A 21,596-nucleotide genomic window follows, 5' to 3' on the forward strand; every position below is an offset into this window, starting at 1 on the left:
TGTGCACCGACCATGAAAATCATAGATACTTTATCTGAAGGATCTTAACAGTTAGTTCATGTGGTCCCCGCTCTGGTCAGAAAATGACCCCAAGACCCTGGCAACCCGCTGAGGTCACAAAGTAACTTAAAGTGTCCCTTGGCTCCTGGTCCAAAGCCCTGGCCAGGCTCCTTACTGCTGTTCTCTAACACAAATCGGTGTCTTAAAGCCGTGCTTCCCAAACCGTGCACCGAGGAACCCTGGAGCATTATGGATCCTTTAAATTTCGAGGGAAATACATCAATACTTGATATCTGTTGGATTCTGTGTTCACTACTGATTCCAGGTAGTTCATATTTCAACATGTCCTATCTTTTCAAAGCTGAGTTTTTGACTGCTGCTGTGCTAAAGAGCAAGTGTGTCACACACCCACACACACACACACACACACACACACACACCAATAAAGAACAGTGAATGAGGGGGGCGCCTGGGTGGCTCAGTCGGTTGAGCATCCGACTTCGGCTCAGGTCATGATCTCATGGTTCGTGAGTTCGAGTCCCGCGTCAAGCTCTGGGCTGACGGCTCAGAGCCTGGAGCCTGCTTCAGATTCTGTGTCTCCCTCTCTCTGTGCCCCGTCCCCGCTCATGCTCTGTCTCTCCCTCAAGAATAAATAAAACATTAAAAAAAAAAAAAGTGAATGAGGGTGTTGCTGTCCACAGTGATTCCAAGGTTTGAGAAACTGTGCAGACCTCGGGTGTGCATATATCTCATTGGTAAGTAATTGTGGTTGTTTAAGAATAAAATTAAAGTATCATAGTTTTCTTTCAATTTATGCATATAATTCTTTTTAAATGGCTGCTAAGTTGTTAGAATGCCTAATAAGTTGTGTGAAGCTAACAACGTAAAAATTGGAAAAGGAAGTTCTTTTGGCTTAGAGTCCTGAGACAAAGCTGCTGAGATGCAGAAAGTTCTGGAATGTCTGCAGATTAAAGCCTTGCTACTCCAAGTGTGGCCCAGCACCTTCCCTGACACCTGGGAGCTCATTAGAATTGCAGAATCCTCTACCCAATCCAGATGGGAAGTTGATTTCTCACCAGGTGAAAGGGCCTCGGGTGATCCTCATACCCTCCCCTCACCCTTAAGCTCTGCCTCAATAGAAGCAAAGCCTAGGCCTGTGGGCTCCTTGTCAGAGTATCCCCTGGAGTCAGAATTCAGACCCCACCCCTGACGCTTACTAGCTCTGGATCTTGGGGAATATTGTGAACTTGGAGCCTCTGTTTCTTTACCTGTCAAGTGAGAATAATGGCCTATCCTGGCTCTTTGAGGTGGTAATAAAAGTTAAATGAGAGAATATAAAGTAGACCGCCTGGCCCAGAGTAGATGGTCAATAAACAATTGTTTCTTTTTGCTTGTGGGTCTGTGGCTAGAGCCACAGGCAGGGGATTTATCTTTTTTTTTTTTTTTTTTTTTTTGTATCTTTGAAAGGTCACAACTGCTACAATTGGCAAGCAATTAAACACACACTCTCTTCCCAGGTCTTGTTTGCAGGCTCCCTGCCTGGACATGTGTGTAGGTTTGCTTAGGAATTTTATTGTGTCTCTATAATGAGGGCAAACAGTACAAGGGGGCCCAGGGGCAGAGGACTTGTTATGGAGGGGTGTGTGTGTGTGTGTGTGTTTGTGTGTGTGTGGTAAAATACACATAAGTACCATCTTAACCATTTTTAAACGTGCAGTTCAGTGGCATTACGTTGTGCAATCATCGCTGGGGTCCAGAACTCTTTTCGTCTTCTAAAACTAGAACTCTGTACCCATGAAGCGAGAACTCCCCACTCCCCCTTCCCCCAGCCTCTGGCAACAACCCTTCTACTTTCTGTCTCTCTGAATTTGACCACTCTGAAGTACTTCATATAAATGCAATCTTACAGTATTCGCCTGTTTATGACTGGCTTATGTCACTCAGCATAATGTCTTCAAGGTTTATTCATTGTAGCACGTGGCAGAACTTCCTTTCTTTTCAAGGCTGAATAATCATCCTTTTTGCGGATACACGACATTTTGCTTATTTGCTCATCTGTCTATGGACGCTTGGTTGCTTCCTGCTTTTGGTTGTTCTAAGGATATACCCAGAAGTGGAACTGGATCAGATAGTTATCTTTAATTGTTTGAAGAGTTGCTGTACTGTGTTCCACATCCGCTGTACCATTTTACATTCCTACCAGCAGTCCACAAGGTGTGGGATTTGTTTTTAAGGTTTTTCTCTAAAAGCAGAAGGAATGACCCTGCCTGATAGACAAGGACACATTGTCCCCTATGACTGTGAGGTCCCCAAGCTGGGTGACACTGCCTCACTCCTACTGGATCCGCTGCACATTTAGGGCGGTGCCCGGAGACTAGAGCGGCTCAATACAGGATTGCGGACTCAAACGCAATGTTCCCAGTCAGCGTCTATTCCGGTCTATCCTGGAGACCCTGGTCTCAGAGTGCAGCTTTTCTTCCTACACACCACCGCCACCTGCTGGAGAAAATTCACATTGCAGCGCTAAGGTAGTGCCTTTAATACCCTGCAAACATTCATTTAGAACCTGCGTATTCAGGTTTTTGTGATCCTTTAGACAGGTTGAGGCTTAGTTTTGCTTTGTAATTTCTTTTATCAGAAATAAAAATGTCACAGAGTTAAAATAATGGGTGCACAAAAAATGAGTGTGTGTGTGTGTGTGTGTGTGAGAGAGAGAGAGAGAGAACCAGGATGACTAATGAGAATAACTTTTATGGAGAGAAGCTCTGTAAAGAAATGGAACATGGCAAAGTGTGTTAATGGTATGAAAAGACACAAGAGCAACAGGAGAGGGCCAGCCTTGAGGCACTTTAAAAGTGGCCATTTAGGGGCACCTAGCTGGCTGGCTCAGTCGGTAGAGTATGAGATGCTTGATTACAGGGTTGTGAGTTCAAGCCCCATGTTGGGTGTAGAGTTTACTTAAGAAAAAAAAGAAGTGGCCACTTAATGAGGTTGATGTTCCAATTACAACTCATTGTAACAGCTCACTGTAACAACTCCTCTGATCCTGTCCTTAGCTGCAGGAAAAACAATTAATGAACACACCCGCCATTAACCAAGTTTGGTCTCTTTGTATTCATATACAATAAAACTACAACTTTTGAAACCTAGAATCAAGAATTACAGCTTTTCAATAGTTCAAACTGACCTTCCCCAAATAATATTCAGAATTCATTCTCTCACATATGAAATATCACCACTCCAAAGATGTCATAGTACAGAGAAGCTAAAGCCTGAATTTGTATCTGTTTCTTCCACAATAACCATCCCCAAACACTGTGACTTTGGTCATCATTAATAAGAAGAGAAATGAACAGGAGCTTTTAAGCCTTGCTTGCCTGAGTGGACTATTACATAGGTTGAGTAAGAGAATATAAAGCCTGAAAACATAGTAGGTGCTCAACTAACATTTGTTTGTTTTCTCATTGGGCTCAAGTTTCCCTCCCAAGTTCCCATCTGTGCCCCACCTCCCCCCACCCCACCACCGTATCACTGAGGTCCTACAGATGCCCTGAGTGATGGGATGGGTCCTAGGGGGTTATCAGTTCACACCTCCTAGCGTTCAGCCAGGTGAGCCAGGAAGAGGGATTATGTGAGTTGAGAAGAGGTAAGGAGAAGCAGGGATGAACGCAATCTCATTTCAAAACAGGTGTTGCCTAAAAAGAAACAGCTAGGGGAGGAGGGGTTTCGGAGAGGCCACCCTAAGGGGCCTAGTTTCTATAGTACCGAGCACTTTAAAAGGGGCCTTCGGAGGTGTCAGGAGGGCAGCGGACCCATCGGTCCCTTGGGGAGGTAGTTAGCTGCTAAAGAAGGCAGGGCTTTGGACTCAGGCAGACTGGGGTTCAAACCCAAGCTTCCCCAGTCACCTGCTGTGTGGCCCCATGCAGGACACTGAATGCTCTTAGCCTCCATTTTCTCTTGTTAGAACGGGAACGATAATTCTTGTGATGTGGTAAGGATATAAAGAACTAACATATGAAAGCCTGTCCCAGAGAGACCTTCTCATAGGACATGCTCAAAATGTGCTTGCCCCCTTTGGAAAATACTAGCTTCCCTTCCTCATCTCAACCCCCTACTCCTCATCCACACCCCTATACATGCCCCCCTGCCAGCCCCCATCCTCAAACCTTTGGCCTCCAAACTCAGTGACAACCTTGTGTGCATGATGTACAATCATCTACTGAGATCTCTTCACTAAGACACTACTGACTGATGTGAGCAATAATTTAGACACACACCACACACATACACAAACCAGGCTTTCTAGAAGGAATTTTAATAATGATAGCACCTTTAAATGAATAGCATAAAGCCTCACTCAGGCATCAGCTAGCTCAGGGGAAAATTATGAAAAGGATAGGGAGCAAAAAGGCCTTCCCAGAGCCCCTAGAAATCTATGTAATGGGTGAGAGGTAATGGTCTTATTTTAAGAAGGCTCCTGGAAGCACTCATAGTCTTGATGGGAATATAAATAACTATTTATTGAGTACTGACCATGTTCCAGGCACTATGCCATGAGCTTTACATGCATTTTATAATGTCATTCCTGCCACTGTTATGTTCACTTAATCAATAAGGAAAGGGTTGTTTGAAAGGTCATATAGCTAATAAACCATGGGGCTGTGAAGTAAGTCTGATGATGGGGGTGTGCTAGGGTGCCCAGGCATTCACAGGAGTCCTCCAGAAGTAAACCTAAAAGCCCACTCACGGTGCAGCGCGGCTTCTGAGCCCTCTGACCACCCTGCCTCATCTCCCTCGTCTCAGTGTGCGGCGTTGCTCTTGGGTTGTGATCTTGACTTACAGTGACCACAAGCCTCTGCTGAAGTTGTGAGATCCCAACTAGCTCCGCCCACCCAGGACCATGACCCAGAAGCTGCCCTTACCTGCTGGGTTCCTGCCCCACCTTATCCCCGGTCTTGGCTACTAGCTGACCCAAACCAAGCAGAGGGAACAAGGCATGCAAATGCCGTGAACCCCAGGAGTGTTGTTATTTCCAGCTGCTCATGGAGCGTGTGTGGGAGGGGCAAAGAATGAAGGCAAGGCAAAAGGCAGGCAGGCACAGATCTCAGAAGGCACCTAAGGTCTTCTTAGGCACTCAGACAGTGTTCTGAAAGCAATGAGAAGCTGGAGTTCTTAGGCAGGAGAAGTGACTTGATCATCTTGGTAACGAAAAGTATCTCTCTGGTAGTTTTAGTGGCTATGACTTTGAATTTTATCCATCAATCCATATATTTATTCCTTAACCTGGTAGACTGTTTCTAGGTGTCTAACACAATCTGTAATAAAATACAAATAACATTCATCTTGGGAACTGGAACTCAATTTGTGAGTTGATTTAAAAATAAAACATTCTCCTCTTTGTTAAGAGTTGTGGGTTCTCCATCTGGGTTGTCATAGAATGGAAAGTAATAAGTTTACCTATAAATAAAAGAACAAAGTTATCTGAAATTAGGGAATTTTATAAATGGGAACAAACAGTAGAGATATTTTAAGTCAATAGTTCTCTGCATTATTATTTAAAAAGTTCCACTTTCATATAAGAAAACTTAGACTTTTGGAAAGCATTGTTTGAAAAAAGTGCATAACAAAAAGTCACCATGAATTCTACGATATTAAAGGCATATTTTACTATTTGCAATACTACCCACAAAGATTAAGAAGAAATGTGTATCTTCGTGTGAGTATAGATATGTGTGTATATGTGAGTGATATGCCTTCCTCTTGTAAAGTCTTTGTATATAAATCAAGTTTTATCCAGTTAATGATAGGGAGTAAAATAAAATATTAAAAACCATAAAATAACTCTAGAGGTATTTTATTTTTTTTTTCAACATTTATTTATTTTTGGGACAGAGAAAGACAGAGCATGAATGGGGGAGGGGCAGAGAGAGAGGGAGACACAGAATCGGTAACAGGCTCCAGGCTCTGAGCCATCAGCCCAGAGCCTGACGCGGGGCTCGAACTCACGGACCACGAGATCGTGACCTGGCTGAAGTCGGACGCTCAACTGACTGCACCACCCAGGCGCCCCAACTCTAGAGGTATTTTAGAAAGAAGCAGAGTCAGTCATCTAAAGACCAGCAGACTTGCCCCTTCCCTTCACCCCAAAATACAAACCCTAAGGCGCAAAGACTCTGATAATACATTTGGGTCAATTTATCACCAACCAGAATCCACAAGATATAAAAGGAAGTAAAACTTTGCACATTTTTTATCCCACCGTTGGCAGAAATTTGAAAGTAAACATTGTTTGTTGAGGGGGGGTGCTAGCTTCTGAAATAGACAGCCCCAAGTCTTGGTGGGTTATTACAGGAAAGGATTGTTTCCTGTGAAGCCACAGTGCTGTGTGGGTTGCTGGGGGAGGAGACTCCTACCTCTACTCAGTCATTCAGGCCCCTTCCATCTCATGGTTCCACCAATCCCTAGGGCTTCAGGCCCCTCCACTGCACCCACCGCATGCAGCAGCTGGTGAGGCCACAGAGAAATTGTTGAGAATTGTACAGGTTTGGGGAAAGAGTTGGAGAAACATACATCACTTTCCCTGCATTCTATTGGCCACACATTGGTCATGTGACCTACTTGATTGCAAAGGATTCTGAGAAAGGAAGTCTAAGCATCTGGCCAGCAGAAAAGGAAACTGGTTTGGTAAACTGTCTGCTCTGGCCCTCCTCAGCTCCCCCCCACTAAATATGTAAAATCCTAGAATTGATATTCTCATCCAAACGGGACCAAGCAGGCTCCAGCCAAGAATTTCAAATAGCAGTCCTCAAGATGAGACATGCCAACCACGTGTATCACAAGACTTCCCAAGAGGCACATGGAGGCAGGACACTTTAAATGACTCATCTTCCCAGCTTAACTGTACTCTGTCCCCTAAAACTGAGCTGCCTGAGAACTGGTCTGCGTGTTTACATGAATTTCCATTTTCCATCTTACTCTGCAAAGGGAAGGCCCGCCATAAAACATGAGTCAACCGTGGAAGCCTCATTTAAGTGTGAATCAAGGCCTTCTGTCTTGAACATTTTGCTGTGACAGGTCAGAACGAGGCATGTGAACTCCCTTTGTGTTGCTTTCTTGGAACTCCCTTTCTTTAGGGGATGCAGGCAACGAAGTCACCCACCACCCCTCTCTCAAATGTGCCCCAAGGAAAGGATGATATCGACAAAGGCATGCTGTAATTGTTTCTATTTTTCCAAGTGGTGAATGGCCAACATGTAGACTCATCATTGATGAGTCTAGGTGAAACTTCTTGGTGTACCTGAAAAAAATTGAGCCAGTGAGTGACTCTAATGCCTTTTCAACCCACATCATTTCCACTTTTTCACTGACAACAAAGTTGAAATAGGTCCTATTTAAACTGTCAGAATAACTATTTTGGGGCTAGATTACCAGTGTATATTTTTGGCACATTACCCACACGAGGTTCAAAGATTTAAGGAACATAACTATAATAAAACTTCATCTATTTCCATATATTTATCTCTGTGAACCAGTTTTCCTCAAACACTCGTTTCAATGCCCAAAATGAGAGTATATCATTCCAACAATAAATAACATCCATCAATGGATCCATAATCTAATGAGGAAAAAGACCTCACTGTCTCATTAGGAAACACATTTCCATCAAAATTATACATTTGATGGCTAATAATGTTTTACCAAAATTTATAATATAATTATGTTGTTTTGATCTATTTTGTTGTAATCATAAATTCACATAATCCTCATCATTAAGCATAGTCCCTATGAGAATTTGTGATTAAATACCTTTTAATCTCAGATTTTGTGGTGCTGTGACTTTTTGCCTTTTGGGTTTTTCTTTCTTTGTATTCTGTCTTTCCTAGATATCATTTATGAGAAATTTGGAGAGTTTACATGAAGTGGTGGTGACTATATTAAATGGTTTTGTCTTAATTTTACATTTCTTATGAGTTCCATACTATCTCTTACCTGATCATTTTTCAGTTCCTTACCATATTTTCACCCTCTATTTTTTTTTAAGTTTTAGCCTTTCCTGCTCTAAACCTAAATTCATCCAATTTTCTCACTATTATCATTTTTCTCATTTTTTAAATTAATAAGGTCTGTTAAGCTCTTGTTTTGTTTTCCCTTCAATTTTATTCTACTCTATTTTTAACTACTTCGTATCTTATTTTTAATCTTCAGCTTCAGGTTTATCTTCAGTTATTTTCATCAGTTATTCGTTTTCATCTTTAAGATTCTTCTAGCCGGTGACTGGCTTTACAGGAGCCCACAACCAGCAATAGTTTCTCTTCCTTCTTGGCAGTCGTGCCTATATCCCCCCAGATGTGGCTCGTCAGAGGGACCAAGAAGAAATGAACTGAGACAGGGATGATGAGGGATTTGTTAAGAATTTGGTAGGACTAGAGAAAGGGATCTGGGGTGGGAAATGGCTGCAAGGGATACTGGAAAGGAAGGCGGGGGGCGGGGGCAGGTTATATATATATATATATATATATATATATATATATATATATATCCCAATTCTGTGCCTAAAGCATTCCCCAGAGCTAACAACTCTTTCTATTCTGGAAACACTTTATTCACAGCTGGAGCACAGCCCTCACTTATCACATTGTTTGGTAGTTATTTGGTCATAAAGCTACGTTCCCCACCCGATGAGAGCTCCTTGGGGACCAAGGACTATGACTCCGCCAGAGTTGCAAATTCCCAGAACACAGCACAGTGAAGGTATTCAATCAATATTGTCCAATAAAACAATGAAAGAATGGTACTCAAAGCCAGGAACAAGAGGCATGAATAAAGAAAATGGAAGTGGCATGGCGTGAGTATGTACATTCCAGGACAATGAGAGCATGTCCCCCATACATTCCACTAAGAAATCAATAAAGAACAAACATGGCACAGGACTTCTGTTTATACAGGAAAACCCTAAGTCCCTCTGCACTGCGGCTATCAATTGGTTGTTAACATCAACTAAGAAGCCAACATCTTCCTAAGGTCTTACTTGATGATGGCTCTCTAGACTCTACAGTTTCTGTTCTTTTAATAACTACAAATGTCTTATGAATCGGGACTTTAGAGATTATATTTCAACTGAATTCAAGACATGCTTCCCAGTCTTCCTTCACTGAAACACTGCATTTTTTCCCACATTCTTTGCTTTCCACATTCTCGAAGCTTAATTTCACAGAACTCACCTATACCACCAAAAGTAATGCTAAGCACCATTGGGGGTAAGGGCAAGTAGATCATGAACATTTCAAAATTATGTAAATGTGATCCTCCGGGAATGTCTAGCTCTAAGGCAAACTTTCTTCTGAGCTCCTGACCAGCAAATCAAACTGTTAATTGAGTGTCTTATAAACCACATGTGCAAAATGGAACAACCAGTTTCCATTCTGTCCCCAGATGCTTCCTCTTCACCTCTCCCGTCCATCCTGCCCTTGAACTCTCCACCTCAGCAACCATCGCCTTCATTGCCCTCACTCATGCAGATAGCCCTCCCTCAACACCCCATCCCTGTTCTGTTGATTCTACTTTTCAAGTCAGAATTAACCCTACCTATCTTGCTGTTTCCAAAGTCACTCCTAGTCTGGCCTCAGTTCCCATCTCTACGGTCTCCTTATTAGCTTTCTGGTTTTTTCTCTTTACCCCAACTCATTCTCCATCCTCCAGCCACAGCAATCTTTATCAGATGGGAACTTTATCCTGCTGGAAACTTGGTAAAAAAATTTGAAACCTTCCCTCCTTCCTCCACATCCTCAATCTGCCTCTGTGACCACTACATGAGTCAACCCTTTCCTATTCAGAGAGGTTCATCTCATGCCAGCCTCTCGACTGGTCACAGTACTCCTATAATATGGGCCTTTTTGCATTTCACCAAGTGTATGCTTTCTGTTTATGCACTTTCCATTCTACCCACTCTCAAGTCTCTTGTTTTCTTCAAAATTTTTGATGTTCTTATTTATTTTTGAGACACAGAGAAAGCATGAGCAGGGGAGAGGGAATGAGAGAGAAGGAGACAGGAGCTGAAGCAGGCTCCATGCTGGCAGCGGAGAGCCAGATGTGGGACTCGAACTCACGGAGCTGTGAGATCATGACCTGAGCCAAAGTCAGGCGCTCAGCTGACTGAGCCACCCAGGTGCCCCCCAACCCTGCTTCAGTTTCTTAATTCCTATCTATCTGTCAGGTGCCTGCAACTGCCCTCCTACAGCAAGTAAGACGAAGGGGGCAACAAGAGTGTGAGCAGAAATGTTTTCTTGTGTTTTTAATGGCGACAACAACTGAAGTGAAAAGATCATATTGGCCCTGGACAACTGCCTAGAGAATGCAGTGCGCACACACACACACACACACCATTCTGTCCTGCAAAAAAGTAAAACGAATATTTAAGCACCTTGGTGAAACTTTCGGGGAAGCAGGGTCTTTAATTTAGCTAGGAATAGGCTTCAGAAATAGCAAGAGAAATAGTAACTTCACAGTAATTCAGAGAAATAGTTTATTTTTCTCACAAAACAGTTAAGTTTCAAGAAATCAGGCCAAGGATGGTGTAGTGGTTCAATGATATCATCAGGAACACGGACCCTTTCTATCTTTCTGATTCCTTAGGGTCAGCATGTCGGATTTTATTTCCATGCTCACCATTGCCTCGCGGACCCAAAATGGCTGCTGTACCTCCCAGCCAAAGTCAGTATTCCAGGAAAGAAGAACTGGAAGAAGCAGCTTTATATTTCCTCAGCAAAAACCGTGTCACCTGACTGCCCTTAAATTAAAGAAAACTGGGCAACTGAATGTTAACTTTCACAGCTTCTGTAGCAAAGATAGAGGGGAAAGGGCTTGGAAACGAAGGTTGTGCCAGCATGCTAGCATACTAGGGATAATAAACAGAAATTAATAGTGCTGTCATTAAATGACAATGCAATGAAATGGCGCTATAAATAATAAATTGTTGGGGCGCCTGGGTGGCTCAGTCGGTTGGGCGGCCGACTTCCGCTCAGGTCATGATCTCGCGGTCCGTGAGTTCGAGCCCTGCGTCGGGCTCTGTGCTGACAGCTCAGAGCCTGGAGCCTGTTTCAGATTCTGTGTCTCCCTCTCGCTGACCCTCCCCTGTTCATGCTCTGTCTCTGTCTCAAAAATAAATAAAACGTTAAAAAAAATTAAAAAAAATAATACTAAATTGTTATTTATTTTCATATATAAATGTCATGGATATTGTCAACTTAGAGTTCTATCTTTATTATTTTAATATTTATTTATTTTGGGAAGACAGCAAGCAGGGGAGGGGCAGAGGATCCATAACAGGCTCTGTGCTGACAGGCTGACCGCAGTGAGCCCAACGCAGGGCTCGAACTCACAAACCGTGAGCTCATGACGTGAGCTCAAGTCAGACGCTCAACCGACCAAGCCACCCACGTTCCCCAAGCTCTGTCTCTATTATATTTATCAGGATTTCTACAGTTTGTCTCCCAATATTTCCTCCAACTACATTTTCTTCATATTTAAGGCTTTATATATATAAATTACATATAATATATATAGTTCGAACAGTAAAGCTATTCAAGAACCTAAGCCTTGTGTTTGATAATAGTATAAACATATACAGAAATGTAGCAGCACGATCAGAACAAGAATGGTATTTGCTGCAGTTTGACCTTTTGAATCTAAGAATTCATCCAGCTAAAAACTATCCCCATTAAAGATGCCCTGGGACTCAGCAATCAGCTCATGCCTCTAAAAGACACCGGGTGGCAGTGCAGCATAAGAAGTGAGTAGAATCTAGTCTGGTAACCTGATTCCACAAAATTAATCGGTATCATTGTTGAATGTGTGCCTTACCTGGCTGCTTGGACTACCAGTTCGTCATGGCTTCAACTTCCTTTCCAGAAATGAGCGAGGCAGGATGCGCTTTTAGTGATACGGGTTTCATCTGGTTATTAACATGCAAATTCTTTTTCAGCTGGAAGACTGTTGACTGAAAATACAACTGTGTTGTCTGATACCACATCACCCCTGGCATTCTTAGCCTATTTTAGGAAATGATGAGATCACACTCTGATATTTGTTTCCAAAATTCTGGATCACGTGGGACCTCCACGGGCAGAGATGTTTGTGGAACAGATGGCCTACGTGAACTACCTACTTTTGAGGGTGAGACTCTAAGGCCTAGAGCTATATTCCATTATTCTCTAGGAATTTTGAGTCTGCAGATGAAACAGAGACACATATGAACAGCCAAGTAGGGTTTTTTTCTTTTTTAGAAAAGTACAATGATACTTCAATCTTTAAACATACATTTCTTTTTCTGCATCAACTGAGATTTTGACATCTGAGAAGATATTGAATCAGCAGAGAATTAGAGTAAAGGCAAAACTAGGTTATTTCTTCATCCAGGGATGATCCACTGATTTTAAAAGAATAGAAATGCCAGCGGATTTCAACCAATTGCGTGGAGCTCTGTGTTGGGAAGGCTTTTCAGGCTGGGTCTGGACTTGGTGGGAAGAGGTGCACTGACTGACTAGCAATGTCTGTCGTAAGTGAAAAGAGGAGATGTGGTAACATATTTGTCCCATACTGACACGTTTTCTATCTCTAGATTACTCTGGTTCGGTGCCATCTTTAGCCATTACATTTTTGAGGATCTATTTTAAATTTTTTTTTTCAACGTTTATTTATTTTTGGGACAGAGAGAGACAGAGCATGAACGGGGGAGGGGCAGAGAGAGAGGGAGACACAGAATCGGAAACAGGCTCCAGGCTCTGAGCCATCAGGCCAGAGCCTGACGCGGGGCTCGAACTCACGGGCCGCGAGATCGTGACCTGGCTGAAGTCGGACGCTTAACCCACTGCGCCACCCAGGCGCCCAGAGGATCTATTTTATATGAACCACTGTGTTGGTTGCCATAGCAAACACAAATATGAAAAAGTGTGTGTTGGGGGGGTGGTCTTTACTCTCCCCAAAATGATCGTATGGTAAGAAATAATTAAGAGCTATGTAATTTGAGGCAGAATCACTGAAGTGTCACGAGGAAGCAAAAATAGATCATTCTGAGGGTTAACCAGGGCAAAAGACCAATTCTAGTCAAAGAGATCACAGCACATGACCCAGAGAAGATGACATTTTCTGTTGGATCTTGAATAACGAAGATTTTCATAAGGACAATAGGTGTAGAAGGAGTTACATAAAAAGAATGCTGTGAACATACAGAATAGGCCTCATTCAGTCAGGAAACAGTTCCATGTGAAGGTGAGTGTAGGTGACAGATGTCACTTCATGAGGAGCTTGTCTTCTGGAAAAGGCACAATTAATATATTCTCCACATACTCATTCATTGAACAGAATCACCACCCAGTGATATCTTTATGCCTTTATGGCTTAGAATGCTTGAATTCAAATGCTTTGGCATTCATCTGACCTCTGATTATGGCCGGGGAGAAGGAGGGAAAGGGAGAGCTTGTACGGGATACTAGAACACCCAAACGTCTCTGTAAACTTGTCAGCCGTCACGGACAGGCGCTGAATCTCAGCCTGTAAGGAGCCCACTGGATGAGACAACAGTCAAACTCCAACAGGGGAGTATGCTCATGGCAGACTTGCTCTTCATGTTGGTCTTGATAAAGCCTCTACCACTGGCCATTAGAAGGCAGTTTTTCTGGAGCTAGGAGGTGTCTGACATGCGAGGGAATATCATTTCCTGCTACTAAAAGCCATAATTATTAAGGAAGAAATCTGGAACTGGTTAGCAGAATTCCAGAGAAGTGTCAGTGAGAAGAGTGTGAAAACTGATTTGGAGAAATAAAAAAGATAAATGACTTTGAGAATGGGTGACTAAAAAAAATGGAGACAGTAGCAATAACAGAAATATAGACATCAGGAAGATCACAGTTGCAAAAGAATCCGGGAGTGAGGCTTAGGGTACCTTCAAGACATTCGGATGGAGAAGTCCATCTCAGAGTTGGGAATGCTTGTGTAGGCTTGAGAAAGTGATAGGGACAGATTTGTGGAGTTAGGAATCAAGCTGATGGAGTTGGTGCTTAAAATCCTAAGAAAAGATACAGTTTATTGGAAGAAATCTGAGGAGAAGAAGGCTGATGGCTTGATTTGGGGAAAAGTCCCGTGAGGAGGAGGAGTAGCCAACTAGTCAGGCAGTTAAGTAAAGAGATAAAAGACAAATCAGGAGAATGCAGGGCTCATAGGCAAATGGAGGAGAGTTTCTAGATGAAATGGTGTGGGCAACAATGTGAAAGCCTTCAAAAAATCCAAAGGGAACAAGCCTGTGGAAATGTTGTGCTTAGGCCGTTTGGATATCTATCTATTTATTTGATTGTTGAATTCATCGCTGATTTTCTATGAAAATCAAATGTAAGCACGTTTTGGCAATAGAAAAAGGATACAGTTCCGTTGGTTTTAAAAAGGAAGAGAAATTATATCTTCCTTTGAGATATCAGGGACGGATAAGAGGATGGCATAGAGTCAGATACCCACAAAGATCAGAAGCAAAATAATTAAGGAATGCTTTTCCTCCATGGACTGTATCTTCTTAATGCTGCAGTAGAGAGGACGGGGAAAAGGAAGCAGGAAGTTGAGGAAAGAGCCATCCATTTGGATTAACTGATGAGAGGTCAGGAAGATGCATTCAATGAGCAACGGTCCTTGAGAGGCTGATCTGCAGGTGTGTGAGTGGTCACGTTAGCTCAGTTGTAGGGCTTCTCTTACCAACGCTTCATGACATAGTTTCAATAAAGGACGCAACACTGGCCCAAGATGGAGAGGGACACAACCAGTCGGTGTTGGGAACAATCATGCTATCGTTGTTGGTCCTGGATTCTGTATTGGAACCACACAAGAGCATCGTTGAAGGACAGAGGATGCATAATGCGGGCGAGCAGGCTCAACAAAGAGGTACAGGAAGTCTGCAAGCAACATGGCATGTGGAAACAATATATAGTCCTGTAATCAAAGGACCACAACTAAATCTCCTCTCTACACTTTTCCACTAGCTCTGCAAACGTTCTGTAACAATTTAACCCTTTGAATCTCAATTTATTGATTAGCAATAAGGACAGTAAGTCTTTCCACACAGGTTTATTAAGAGTTAAATATATTATTAGTACGTGTTAAAGTGCTTTAGACCTAGTGGGTACTTAAAAAATACTAACCAAATTTTACAATCTACTGTACTAGAGCAGTATAATGTAATTTCGGGTTTTAGCAGCCATAATTGGACATATTTGTCTCTGTTGTTACATTTACTTAATATCCTTTTACCATTGGGTCTTAAAGTCTGGAATCTTCTTATACCCAGTGAGTCATAAAAGATGAATTGTTTCTATAATGGCTGGTTTCTAGGCAAGGTGCTTCTATAAGCACTGGTCAGCTGAACCTCTTACTCAGGTGCACAAAACAAAGTGTGCCGTAGAACGTTCGCAGAGAATCCAGAGAACATTAAAATACACACTTGAATACAGTATTCTGTAGCTATTATCACTTGTCATTCCCCAAAAGCAGTTTTTCATTTTCTTTAAATATAACAAAAGTATGAATGCTCATAAATCTCCTAAATTAGTCTTTAAACAATTCCACCAGGAAAGGCCGACTGTCTACATCTATGATACAGCAGAATCTTCCCTGGCCCCAACTGGCCTCGCTGTGGCACCCGAGGCTATGCCAGGGTCAAGCCTGGGGCCAAGTAACTAATCTTTCACCCACCCCCAACTCCCAGTCCTAACACATCCTCACATTTAACTGAATTTGACAGACTCCCAATGAATCAAGATGTCGACCCAACAGTTTTTTTTTTTTTAATTAAAAATGGATCACAGAGGGTGTAATTGATGAAGTGAAGTTGGCAGTCAATGGGAAAATGAATTTAAACTTTGCAGATAAATAGGTGGCCTTCCATCTGTCTTAGGACATGGATCTTTATGGAAATCCCATACTTAAAAAATAGTCGTTATCAACCATCTCCACTTTTCCTCTCTACCTCACAGGGATTAGAAATCATAACAGTAAGAGTGCTGGAGTGCCTTCCCTATTTCAAAAGCTCAATGGATAAGATCGTGGTAAGGCTTAAGTGGCTTGTGGTAAAAAGAGGTAGGAAGAGAAGGAAATTAGCATTCTCTCAACCCCTATTAGTGACAGTCACTGCCCCCTACCCATGTGAGGTTAGTATTACAACTAGATGGAAAAACAAAAACGAAACAATACCTAGGGACTTATTCTGGCCAGAAGTGGGGTGGGAAGAGGGACAGGCAGATTTATACTGCTCTTTTCTTACAGGGACTGGTCCTGCCTAAGAATTAGATTATATTACAAAGAGAAAAAATACCATTCTGAAGCTTCTGTCAGTTCTTTGTGCTTATAGAAGCAGGACCCAGAATAAATGTGCTTTGTTTGGCAGAGTGAGTTCATAAGCTTTAAAAGTGCCTTGAACTTGTGTGGTGTAGGGAGTGAGAGATGGATTGCTCTGTACCTTCATAGGAATTTAAAGTTCAAGAGTGGGGGGGGGGAGGTCTTGGTAGAAGGAGAAATCCAAGAAGATGCAGGCAAATCTGTGTCTAAGGAAGAAACAGCCATGAAGAATCATCCACAAAGGGAGACTAGCTGATACTGCTATTGGATTTTTAATTTACATATTTCCTTCTGCTGTGCCATCATCCTAAACTTCCTGGTAAAGTCCGTTCTACACAGTAGGCTTGTATCGGTGGAACTTGGAAAAAACAAAGGGATGGGGTGTGGGAAAAGAGATGGGGTGAACAGGAAGAGATGAAAGACAGAACTGTAGGAGTAAGAGGCCAGGGGTGAACAAGGGTTCAGCGAAGTGCAAGATGAGAGCAAGAGGCAGCCACGACAGATAAAAGACGGAAGCCCGAGAACTCCAAGGGTGCAGGAGACACAGGTGAAGGGAGCATGGGATGAGGGTGGGCTGTCGGGTTTCCAACTGAATGTTGAAATGCATATTAAAGATTGAGATGCGGGGGGAGGCAGAAACTGGTACCTGGGAGAACAGCCAGGTGGGTAAACATCATTAATTAAATCATTAACATCTTTTTACTGAAGGTGGAGAATATGAACAACATATCTGATGTCATAAAACTAGTAAGGGACATTGCTCTCAAACTCAAAAGCCTAACTTCTTTTTACTATACTCCACTCTTTCTCCAAGAAATAATAGAGAATATTTATTGATATCGTTACCATATGCTTAGCCCTGGTACTGTGATAGGTGTTTCTACCCCCAAAGTGCCTGTTCTGAACTGCTACCTGGAATAATATAAACCAAGTTGATAACACAGGTGTTTACCTACAGACTAGCTGGTATTAAGGGTTACTCATATTAACAAATTAATCGATTGGGTTTGTGGTATAGGAAGAAGGGGTTTTAAAAAAAAACAACCCTACCACCTATACAATCAGGAAGCCAACTGAAAAGTTTAAATTATGCTATTCATCTTGACAAGATATTCAGGACTAAATAGTGTCAAGGATAGGGAAAATCTAATGCTTTTCAAATGAATCCCAGAATTCTGAAGATGAAAAAGGTGACTCGTACAAGAAAGTCCTTGAAAAGCATCTTTTTATTTGCTGTAAGAATATAATCTGGCATTTGTATACAATCCATCACGCAAAAACAAAAACAAAAACAAAACACACGGTAGGTATCTTACAAGCAATGAGGAATGTCAGTATCTGAATTCAATCAAAATATTAGCCAAAGCTGAAAAATAGCATCTTGGGATAAAACAATACAGAAAATTCTGCCCTAGGATCATGGCTTCTAACGTCAAGAAAGCACAGCCACGTTGCTATCTCAATGCCTAAGCCTGAAAGTATTGAAGGACAGATGAGAAACATCACTGATGATCCACTGGGAGCAAGGAGGCCAGTACCCCATGGGCAGTTTCACTGTTTGCTTAATGGCTCTGTGAAGCAGGCACTAAGGCACCTGTATACAAACAGGGAGGAAGTACCTGTTGAGCTAACCTTCTTCAGGCAGAATAGACGCTGTGAGCCTGCAGAAGGATCCCGTCGCTCAGGGACCAAGCAGGGAGTTCAGAATTACAATTGCTTTCCTAACAAAAAGTCACAGTGATTTTTCTTTTTGTATAGTAATTAAATTTCCCTGAAACACCATCGTAAACCATGTTATAAATAAATTACTCACTAGCGTGATGGGCACTAAACTCTGGAGCTGGCTCAACTTGCATAACTGTGGTTTACTAGAAGTGAACTGTGGTGAAAGAGAGAAGAGAACACTAAACCATTTGCAGTCAGACTCCAGAGGCTATGGCCATCAGTACACAGCTTCTTCTTTGCAGGGGTGCCTGGGAGTTTGTTTTTGTTTTTTTTTTCTTTTTCTTTTTCTTTTTCTTTTCTTTCTTTCTTTTTTTTTTTTGGATGTGGAATGCTCGTAATTACATCTGTTCTGTTCCTATTACTCACTGAGTTCAGCAATAACAATCCACACCTACATTACTCTCAATGTTCACCACAAAAGGCAAAGTGGGTATTATGAGTCCCACTTTCTAGTTAAGTAAACTGAGGCTTTTAAAGATTATGCCGTTAGACCAAGGGCATGCAACTAGTTATAGACGGGACAGGACTGGAGATCAGAACTGCCTGACAACAAACCTAAAGTTTTCCACTGCACCAGACCATTTCTAAAGGGATCAAAAGCTATTTCTGGCCTTGAAAGATTCCTTCCCACTTTGTGTGATTTTAGTCCCAAAGTAAAAACTCTAGGAGAGATTCAGAAGAGCTAAAAATGCCGCAATGGAGAGAGGTGAGTTATTGACTTCCATTCCTCCAAGAGCTGTAAGAGCAACTGAGATCCCAAAGGGCTCAGCTATATGGTCTGCCGGGAAGATTATCCGAAATTGAACTTAAAGGTATCTCCAACTTTATGGAGAAAAATCTGCAAATTAGGGATTTAAATTAGGTTCAGCAATTTACATCCTCCTGCCCCAGGACCACAAGACTTCTCCTGGAGTAGATCTCAAACCTGGAGTCTCTGAGGCATGGGCATCTCATTGATTTCTAGAACTGTCAACTGTAAGTGAAAGTAACAAATTAGAAGTACAGCCAAAATGTATCTCCTGCAAACTCTCAAATTTCAAAAGGTACGAAATGAGGCGATTGTGTGAGCATGCAACGAAAACCAAAGCATGCGTCTTTATTTTTAACTTGTATCTTCTCTGTGAAGCCTCTGTTCAGAATTACCTATGAACTCTATTCATCGGTCTTCTTTTCCGCCTGTGATTGTTACGTTTAGAAACACAACTTTTATCTTTAATGCATTTCCTTTGGAAGTTACATATTCATGTACATTTTAAGTATTATAATAATCACCATATTTAAGAAATGCATATGCAAAAACACCTTTTTCTAATGTATTTAAAATTGGAAAAGATGTTTTAAGACTTACATTTCTTAAATACAATGATTATTAAACCAATATTCTTATTGGGGCAAGTCAACTTCTAGGGATGAAAGAAGTGTCAGTGGGAAGGACTCCATGTTTTCTAAAGAGGTGGCATTGTTTTAATTTGGGTTCTATTTAGACTTTGAAAGATCTATACAAATATAAGCCACATGAGACTAACCTCTTACTCCTGGAGTCTCCACTGACTCCCAAATCCAGTAATGGTTGGGTCCAAAACAGAACAAAGGGGAAAATCACATACAGCCTTCACTTTGCCTTGGTGGAGTCAACCACGAAAGCACCAGCCCCCAAGGCTTCCAACGGTCTTGGAAGCACATCCCATTGTGGCCGGTGAGTGCTGAGAGGCAGGGGAGTGGGTCTCTCCTTCACTCCCTCTCTTCCCCTTGACCTATTTCCTGTTCCAGTTATGTGAGATATTCTGAATCTTTTTCATTTTGATCCTCTGATCCAGCATCTTGTACCTCGCAGGATGCTCCTCAGTTTTCTTTGGGACCGAAGGTGCGTAGGAGCTAGACGCATAAGCAGGGCGTTTAAAATGACGTAGAGGAGGCTTGATGACTGGAGGCCATGCAAAGGAAGATAGACAACCATTAGCCTCGCCAATGACACGGCACAACCTAACTACCGTGGGCAACTTGCTCTCCCCTAGACCTGTCTGTTCTCTTTAAAACCAGGAAACAAACAAGTTGGATCCTCACTGGGAATCTTACTGCAGGTAGATGAATAAATAACATTATCACCCTCGTCATTTACTTAAAATAAATAAAGAGATAGACAATGGGAGCAAGGAGGCCAGAGATAGACAATGTACACAACCTAGAGATAGACAATGAGGATCCCAGAATACAAAGCTTCTCTGACAACGAACGAATGGAGTTCAGGAAGTGAGTGGGAGCAGTGGTATCACTTTGGGGAACAGCAAAGTAAACACAGGTGAGCAGAGTCATACCATGATTCAGCATTTAGCACTGTGTGTAAGCTTCCAGGCTTGCAAAGTGGCAAACAATCTCGAAGCGCTAATAAAAAGTACATCACGGGGAAAATATTTGCCAAACACACAGAGAAAGGTCTAGTGTCCAAAATATTTTTTGAAAACTCTTAAAATCCAGCAAAAGGAAATAACCAACCCACTTTACCTCGGAGCAAAAGATCTGAACTGACTCCTCACCGAGGAAAATATGCATATAGCAAAGAAGGCACAGGAAAAGAGGCTTGACAATTTATGCCATTAGGGAATTGCACATTACAAGAGCAATGATATACACCACACACCTATTAGGATGGGCAAAATCCAAAACAAAACTGATGACACTACTGGCGAGGATGCAAAGTGTCAGAGCCACTTCGGAAGACAGTTTGACAGCTTCTTACGAAGCTAGACATAGTTTTACTTCACGATCCCGACATTCTGCTCCTGGGTATTTACCCCACTGATTTGAAAACCGGTGTCCACATAAAAACCTGCATATGAATTTTATAGAAGTTTATTCATCATTGCCACAGACTGTAAGCCAAGAACTCCTTCAACTGGCTGTCCATGTTGTAGACCATCTACACGACGGGATATTATTCAGTGATGAAAAGAAATGAGCAGTCAAGACACATAAAGACATAAAGTACTAAAGTGATTCCTCCTCCTCTGCTCCCTGTGCTCTGCCCCCCACCACCCACCCCACCTCTTCCCTGTCTTGGTCCCACTGGAGAGCACTCTGTGATACCATGTAAAAGTGAATAAAGGTAAAACCAGGTTAAATGATAATCACAAACAGATGAGATACAACAATCAGGTAAAAGGTATGAAGGACAGAGCAGGTGCTGAGCCATTTCCTCAAACACTAGTTCTCAGTGAGGCGATTGTACTAACATGTCAAAGTCCAGCAAAGAAAGGTAATACACAGTTATGTCAGCGTGGAGGGCTAAGATTAGGAGACAGATCTATCAAACAAGAGGTTACCTTTGTGAAAACCAGTTTCACGTATCTCTTCCAATATGATCAAGCAAAAGATCAGAACTTAAACATACAACTTAAATATACAATCATAGGGGTTAGTGAAGTTCCGGTACATTCTTAAAATATACTACTGTGATACTACGGAAAAGGGATATAGATGTCTATTAATAAAAATAGAGGTTC

General features: G+C 42.1%; 1 protein-coding gene across 7 annotated transcripts in view; it reads right to left on the reverse strand.

The window, feature by feature from the left end:
• Nucleotides 1-4,299: 4,299 nt before the first annotated feature.
• The window catches only part of PDE1C (phosphodiesterase 1C), a 524,818-nt gene continuing 507,521 nt past the window's right edge, over nt 4,300-21,596 (reverse strand). For 5 of the 7 annotated variants that reach the window (XM_045495245.1, XM_045495244.1, XM_045495249.1 and 2 more), the window contains one exon: nt 17,580-20,020. In XM_045495245.1, the coding sequence (XP_045351201.1) occupies nt 19,851-20,020 (170 nt within the window). In that variant the 3' untranslated portion in view covers nt 17,580-19,850. Of the gene's footprint in view, nt 5,316-17,579; nt 20,021-21,596 lie in introns of those variants that run through there. The other 2 variants (XM_045495246.1, XM_045495247.1) reach the window with 2 other exon arrangements.

This window comes from Leopardus geoffroyi, chromosome A2 (genome assembly GCF_018350155.1).
Source record: "Leopardus geoffroyi isolate Oge1 chromosome A2, O.geoffroyi_Oge1_pat1.0, whole genome shotgun sequence".
Lineage (NCBI taxonomy): Eukaryota > Metazoa > Chordata > Mammalia > Carnivora > Felidae > Leopardus > Leopardus geoffroyi.